We start from the raw sequence: 7,847 nt of genomic DNA, 5'->3' as shown, positions 1-7,847 counted from the left end.
CAATTATATTTTAATAAATTATTAGTAATAATAATAATACAATATAATATAATAATAATAGATATTAGTATTAGACATTAGTAATAACCCTTCTTTGGTTGTCTTTGGCTCTGCTTTGCCTAATCAGACCTCGTTCCTCTCTCTTCCGCTTCCCTTTTTTTCTCTGCTCTACGATCTTCCGCATTCCCAACTCACTTCCCTTCCTACTCAGAAATTCTTCAAACATCAAATCTCCTTGACTGTTCTGACATTCCGTCAGAACGTGAGTCGCGTTTTCTTCCGCTCCCCCGTATATTTTGCATCTTCCACACTTAAACCTTGCAATTAAGCTTACAATTACTCTTTCCTTTCTCTTCTTCCAACACTTCCGATATATTGGCAGTTTTCTGTCTGTTTTTCTCTCTTGCTCACTCCTCATACTTAAAGCCTTAATACTCAGCTCCACATTTTTACTTTCCTCTATTGCAATGTAATTCGGTGCTCAAGCCCAAAATCCATTTCATATACTTTCTTTTAATTCGATTTACCCTTTCATCTCAAAATATTCTATGTATTAAAAACGTTATATGTAAGTTGTAAAAATATTTCAGTTATAGTGATGACAATATTAGTTGAATGATAATTGTATGTTGAACTCATGAATAAAATTCTTACATATGATCAAAAAATTATACTGTTAGGGAGTGTACACATTAAATACAAATCATCATTTAGCCGATATACTAATAATATTAAATAATATTGAACAATAAACATCGGGTTTCATCGTCATTATATTATATTTATTAAAAAGTACAATGTGTTCTCAAAATTCTTAAGTAAGAAATGTATAAATTTGAGTCCTTGTTCTTGAACTAAATGTACACTTCAATATATATTAAGTAGTATTTTGTTAATAGTGTATTATAAATGTATAAAGTTATGAAATTTAAGAAGAAACATTACTACTTCGACACAATTCCTAAAACGAAAAATTTATGTTCATTTTTTTGTAATACGATATAGTTGCTTAGTGCCTTTTTATTGTTTAAGTTTAGAAATTACCTGTAATGCATCAATTTCTTTGTCCCAATTTCTTTCACCAATAATTTTAACTGCCTTTGTAAGTATTTCTTTTATTTTATTGACATTTTGTTTGAATACAGCTACTACATCAGCTGCATGAACCTTATCTCCACAATCCCTCCAACAATCATAATCAGTTGCCATTGCTACAGCTGCATATAAAAGTCCTGCTTCTTTTGCCAAATATACCTAGTTAAAAGATATATTAAATTTGTATGCTAGTTTTATGTAAAGTGACATTGATACAGAAATGTGAAAAGGAATATGATACCTCTGGACATGTAGTCATATTAACTAACTGTCCACCCCACAAACGCAGAGCATTACTTTCAGCTTTTGAAGAAAATCGAGGTCCTTCTATAGTTACAACTGTCCCTCCCTTCTGTATGCTGTATCCTAATTCTTTACCAACTTCAAATAGTATTTGAGATGTACTTGGATCAAAAGCTGGTTCCATTGGCATGTGGCATACACCTAGAATTTATATTATAATGCTTATTACTCTAGAATTTATTATTTAAACATACTACAAAAGCAAAATTTACCTGAGTATTTGGATGAAGTACCATCATAAAAAGTTGTACTTCTTTTTATTGTCCTATCTAAAAAACTATCTGGGATCACTAATTGTCCTCTGAAAATACATTCTTGTAAGGAGCCACATGCTGTTGATGCAAGTATATGAGTACATTTAGCTAAACGTAAAGCTTCAATATTTGCACGATAATTTACTGCAGTTGGGCTTGTTTTGTGGACTGGTCCATGTCTATATTTAATTATATGAAGTAATTTCTTTTTAAACTTTAATTACAAGCCAAAAATGTATCATTAAAAAGAAAATATGTACATTTTATGTTAATCTATCTTAAATAATTTTTCCTAATTTTATTTAAAAAGTTCGGAAATAACGTCATTGACCAAAATACTTTTTAAAATAAAATTTATACTATATCGTGTATCACTGATATTAATTTGTTGTAAAAGATGAAACACTACCTTGATAACAATATCACATCTACATTATTAATACTTCCATGATAAAGATCACTAGATGGTAATCCAAAATCATTTTTGGCCTCTTCTCGTGTAGTTACAGTTTGACACTTTAATATCTGATTTTGAGGATCACCTAAACCCGAACCACCAATTATTCCGACCTATAAATCACTTATATAAATTTGTACCAATATGATAATTCTTTAAATCAAAAATGTAAAGCCACCTGTTTGACATGTGACAATTGTAGTTTATATCTTATACAACAGAAAAAAGTATAATATTCATTTACACGCGATTAAATTTTCACGTGTAAATCACTGGAAAGTATAAAATTAATAAAAAACTGAATTATCTGTTTATAAAACATATTAATATAAACTAGATGTAATTTTTTAAATGTTGTGATAGAAATGATCTTACCTTGATTTTATAATTATTCATTTTTGTAATATTATTTAATTAAATCATATATGAGGACTTTTGATTTCTTATCTTCTATGTTCTAGGATGTAAGTACTTATATTGTCCAACAAAGCAAATTTGAAGTTTCAGGCGGACTTTAGAGTCTAGAAGTGGGAGATGTAGGAGAAATTGTGACGTCTCGCTGTTAAATAGCTAATAGTGATAGAATAAGTCTATCGCATTTACTCTTACGTCTTCGCTGATAGTCAACCAATCACGATAGAATAAGGCTATCGCACTTACTCTTTTATCAGCAGTCGGTAACAAATGAACACGTACCGATTTTTAAGGCACGGAAACTGACTGTTTCGGTCTGTGATGGCATCACACTTTCGCGTTGAATTAACAATTGCATGCAGTAGATTAGTTAGAAATTGTTTATAACTTCTATTTAATATTTTAAAGTAAATATTCTTTTCGTGTGAATTACAGATCGAACTTTTAGGCCACCACAGAAATCAAGGAAAGGTCTTGAACATCAGGAACAATAAATAAATGCAATTATTTATCAAAAAATCGATTATTAATTGTGAGATAAGTGTACAAAATGTATTTTACAAAAGGTTACAGTATACAATATGTTTTATAAATATGTTTTATTTCTCTTTTAAACAACATATCCACTTCCTTTTGTAAAAAACACTTACAAATATATGATGTCCTATTTATGTACTCATTTGTAATTTTATAATTACGTTTAGTTCTAATTCCAGCTGCTACTAACGTTGTAATCTTATTCTATGCCGTGTTGGTAACATTGGAAATGGTACGAAAATGGTAAGGGCACTCTTAGCCCTTTTGACGTGGACAAAAAAATACATTAGGTGTTAGGTCCATCCTGTACTGCGTCTTTGATTCTAAGTTAATAAAATTTCATAACTTTTGTTACATCTTTTAGCAGTTCTTTTATTTCATTGTGTACTAGGGACTTTGAATGCTTAATGTAAAATTTTTTGGTTGATTTGTGTGATTAATTTTTGTGTAATTCTTATTGGAAGATGGTGATGTACCATCAGTAGTAATGTTTACCACGCGTGCTAACTCGTAGAAGTATTTAACAATACAGAAATGAGTAAAACAAGAAAAGGAATAGGGGTAGACAAGGATAACACTATAGAAATGAGGTAAACAAGGAAACGAACAGCGGTAGACAAAGATAGCACTATAGAAATGAGTTAGACAAGGAAAGGAATAGGGTTAGCCAAGGATAGCAATAATGCCACGTGTTAGACAAAGAAAGATATAGGGATAGACAAGGACAGAAAATTTTCGAGGCGATAGTAACGCCATCGTGAAAGTAGCGCCATCTCGTGTTTGGATCCACGAACTGACGACTCATTACGCGGGACACAGAATGTGAACAGAGGTATTAGACAAGGAACGCACTAGTGTGCGACAAGGACAGAGAGAAAACGCTTGCTATTGGCTGGCGTATTGCCATCTTCCACCTCCCACGGACTAATCAAGTCGGCCGGTTAAAAATCATTAATAACTTAATAATGATCATGATTTTGTGAACTTTTAGAGCTGAAGAATAAAGTCTGAACCTTCAGCAACTTTCTCATATAATTTTTAGCGTACTAGACCCTTTCGATAATTAGTTATTAACACTTTTAGTACGTGATGTCGGGAACGATACCTCATAGCGTTAAGTATCTTTGCGGTTTTTCACTAATTTCATAGGTTTCTACTAAATTTCTATGCAACTAACTCTACGCATCTGAAAGACAACTCCTTTAGCTACATTCACATATAATTTTTATTAACATAACCCTTGTAGTTTAAAAGTTATTAAATATTACATCGGAGAGTCTCCTATCCTTCGCACTCAAGTATAGTCAACTCTTATGAACAATTGCGAATATCTCATAAAGCACGTCACGTATGTACTTAACAATGATTGAAGAATGTAGGCAAAGGTCTGTACTATATTCCACATGCTTGAAAGTGCACAATTAATCATGCATAGCCGTGAAAATGACAGAAATCCGTTACGCTCGAATGGGATGAGTGTAGTACTCACCCAAATAATGTTCAATAACTCTCAAACTACAGAGAATATGTTAATGAAAATTATATGAGAATATAGCTAAAGGAGTCTTCTTTCAGATGCATACAACTAAGAGCATTAAAAATTGGTAGGAAGCTATGAAATTATTGAAGAACTGTAAAAGTATGCCATATCGTTCCCGACATCACGTACTAAAATTGTTAATAACTAATTATCTAACAGGCCTAATGTGCTAAAAACTATACGAGAAAGTTGCTGAAGGTTCACGCTTCATTCTACAATTCTAAAAGTTCACAAAATCATGATCATTATTAAGTTATTAATGATTTTTAACCGGCCGACTTGATTAGTCCGTGGGAGGTGGAAGATGGCAATACGCCAGCCAATAGGAAGCGTTTTCTCTCTGTCCTTGTCGCACACTAGTGCGTTCCTTGTCTAATACCTCTGTTGATATTCTGTGTTCCTATTAAAAAGTCGTAGTTCGCGTCACGTAACACGAGATGGTGCTACTTTTACTTTGAAAATTTCCTGTCCTTGTCTATCCCTATATCTTTCCTTGTTTATCGCATTTCTCTAATGCTATCCTTCAGGAAAAATGAACAAATGCAATTATTTATCAAAAAATCAATTATTTATTGTAAAATAACTATACAAAATGTATTTCACAAAAAGCTACAATATACCAGTATTGTTTTACAGCCTATGTATTTATTTCTCCCTTACACGCTACACCAACTTCCTTTTGCGAAACACTCATTCTTCAAATAATATCCCATTACAAAATGAAATAAACTAAGTCTGAATATCGTTAAATTAACGTCGGTGCTATAAATTTTGTCTTACACGTCAACGCAGATAAGAGGACAAGGCGACTAAATCATCTTGTTTCTTGTTCTTTTATTAAGTTGCTACATTATCGACAGCTGATTGAAAATCATTTGTCTAAAACGTTCAGCTACATCGCAATTTCCCCTCAAGCGGCTGCAATGTATGACCTAAGAGTAGTGGGGATGGCCTGATTTCTTGTTTTCCGCTTATTTGATCGGGCGATGACGTCAGAAGCCTCAAATTGGTTTTGCTAGACAGTATTACTGATAAAAAGTTTAAATTTACTTTACTATTTTTTTTGTAGAACTAATTAGAAGTTAAAGCGGCATCTAAGATAGATGACATTGAAACATTAAATTCTTAATACTACATACATTACAGATACTGTTTTATGTTAAATAAAAATTTATATTTGTAAAAAGGTAGTTGAAAAATATCATTGTTACTGCTACTATTAAATAGTTGTGCATACGAATTTAAGCAACAGTATTAAAAATTGAAAGGAATTATCGATTGTGCAAATGTATAATATATGTATCATGTATGTGCACTTTCTACAAAAAAATATGAATATAAGCAAATGTGCATCGATAAAAAAAAACTGATAAACTTACTGAATAGATAATATTTTCATTATGTCTTAAACATTTCATATATAATGAATAATTTGTATTTCTTTTTTACAAAGTATAAATATTTGAACTTCAGTGTGGTATAACAGTAATATAGATACACTATAGCTTAAAATATATGAATATCATAACTTAAATATAGTCGTGTAATAAATTATTTAATAAAAAGAAATTTTATTGAGCCAATAAAAAAAAGTTTTGACTGATAATTCATAAATAGTATCAATCGACTCATACACAAACAGCTTAATGAAAATAAAAAAATTACAAAATATTAAGTTTCAAAGTTCTTCTGCATCTTCCAAACGTTTAATTACTTTTTTATATTCTTCTTCTAAACTTTTGTATTCCTTCTCAAGCGTTTGTATACGTTGCTCTAATACAGGTAAAGTTATGTTTGCACGTTTATCAATATTCTTCAGTGCACATTCCAATTTTTTCAAATCATTCTGTTCGCGTCTGTAAGGAATATTTAGTCTTTTCTTTACATCCAATCTGTATTCTCGATATTCTTGCTCATTTGTTAAATCCGTTGCACGTAATCTCAAAATTTCGTATACCCTTCGTGCTTGTTTCTAAAAGTAAAAATCATGTCACATTTTATAAACATATATATGTTGATTCAAATATGACAAAAACCTTATTAATCTTGAATTTTTCATTTGCTTCTACAGCCATTGTTTTATTAAAACCCTGAAGTAGATATTCTCGTGAAAAACTAGGTAACGTATTGCAATTCATTGCGTCCACATAATCTCTTAATCGTTGAAAAGTCACAGAAGGGTCCTCAACTGCAACAATGATGACAATGCCTTACCAAAATGTACTAGATTTACTGAAATGAAAGTGTCTGATCAAGTCTCACTTTTTTTTTTATTTTTCTCAGAACACAGGAATGGAAATGTAGTTGTCATAATTATATGTCTCCATATTTTCATTTACCTGTTATATCTTTGACTTGATTTCTTCCAATATATTCACGATATATAGCATGTAATAAATGTGTACCAAGACCTATATTTTGAAATGGCGGTAAAATTAAAACTTGAGCTATACGAGGTCTAGTATGACGCGGATATGCATAATACTGATATACAGTAGCAAAACCAATGGTTGCATAACGAATAGTACCATCTGCTGTCTGATATTTTTCAAACCTATTGTAAAAAGATTGTTTTATTTGAAAAATTTATTCTCACATAATTAATAAACAGTAAACAATAAATCATGATTGAACTTACATATTAAAGTAATGCCACCTATCATCATCAATATCTATAAAATTAGCAGCATCTATATACCAAAGAACAAATGTTTGAAGACGTTGATGATATTCCCTAAATCCTTTGTAAGTCATGTCTGCTTTATAAACATCAAATTTCCTTGTGCAATCTTCATCTATATCATTTATAAGTTTTGATTAATTAATTAAATTGTTTATGATGTTTTCTAATATAAAACTGTGTATCATGAAATAAGCAAAATATAATAATATAATACAATAAAAAATTACCATTGATAGAAAATGAATGAAGTAATTCACCATGCGGTTTGAATGTATCATCTTTTTTCAAAGATTCAATAAATGTGTCTAAGTTATTGTGTACTTGTGGAGCTAATTTCTCAGCAACTTTTGATAATACTTCATCGGCTTCAACTCCCTCATAATGATCTTTGTTTATTTTCTCTGAATAAGTCATACCTAAATAAGTTTCTAAACAACCTGCTGAATAGTATAGCTTCACTCTCAGATCCCGATAACCAAATATAGATTCACTGACAAATAAAATGAACAATTAAAAACAACTAACAAATAAATGTAATAAATATTTTCAATGCAATTTGTGACA

At 30.7% G+C, this 7,847-nt stretch overlaps 2 protein-coding genes across 3 annotated transcripts in view; both read right to left on the bottom strand.

The window, feature by feature from the left end:
• Positions 1-772: 772 nt before the first annotated feature.
• Positions 773-2,608, bottom strand: LOC108577405 (S-methyl-5'-thioadenosine phosphorylase-like). Of its 2 annotated transcripts, none has more exons than XM_017940549.1 (6): positions 2,485-2,608; positions 2,062-2,222; positions 1,611-1,831; positions 1,337-1,539; positions 1,045-1,254; positions 773-961 (listed from the first exon to the last, which is right to left on the bottom strand). In XM_017940549.1, exons 1-6 carry the CDS (start codon positions 2,503-2,505, stop codon positions 929-931), a joined length of 849 nt encoding a protein of 282 aa, XP_017796038.1. In that variant the 5' UTR covers positions 2,506-2,608; the 3' UTR covers positions 773-928. The 2 variants fall into 2 exon arrangements, with proteins under 2 accessions (XP_017796038.1, XP_017796039.1); XM_017940550.1 differs by having other exon boundaries at positions 1,611-1,699.
• Positions 2,609-6,278: 3,670 nt separating this feature from the next.
• Positions 6,279-7,847, bottom strand: part of LOC108577431 (histone acetyltransferase type B catalytic subunit) — a 1,816-nt gene continuing 247 nt past the window's right edge. The window contains exons 2-6 of the mRNA XM_017940576.1: positions 7,511-7,773; positions 7,239-7,395; positions 6,940-7,154; positions 6,637-6,788; positions 6,279-6,572 (exon numbers count right to left, since the gene is read on the bottom strand). Of these exons, the coding sequence (XP_017796065.1) occupies positions 6,279-6,572; positions 6,637-6,788; positions 6,940-7,154; positions 7,239-7,395; positions 7,511-7,773 (1,081 nt within the window). The remainder of the gene's footprint in view (positions 6,573-6,636; positions 6,789-6,939; positions 7,155-7,238; positions 7,396-7,510; positions 7,774-7,847) is intronic.

The sequence above is a fragment of the Habropoda laboriosa genome, unplaced genomic scaffold (genome assembly GCF_001263275.1).
Source record: "Habropoda laboriosa isolate 0110345459 unplaced genomic scaffold, ASM126327v1 scaffold648, whole genome shotgun sequence".
Classification (NCBI taxonomy): Eukaryota; Metazoa; Arthropoda; class Insecta; order Hymenoptera; family Apidae; genus Habropoda; species Habropoda laboriosa.
Note: the sequence above shows the minus strand (reverse complement) of the source record. Positions and strands in the feature narration are given on the sequence as shown.

Excerpts from the sequence above, each read along its gene's own strand:
- LOC108577405 (XM_017940549.1), bottom strand. The coding sequence starts at position 2,505 with ATGAATAATTATAAAATCAAG. Across the intron at positions 2,223-2,484 it reads TGAATAATTATAAAATCAAG|GTCGGAATAATTGGTGGTTC; the intron begins GTAAGATCATTT and ends AGTGATTTATAG. Across the intron at positions 962-1,044 it reads AAGAAATTGATGCATTACAG|GAATTGTGTCGAAGTAGTAA; the intron begins GTAATTTCTAAA and ends TTTTCGTTTTAG.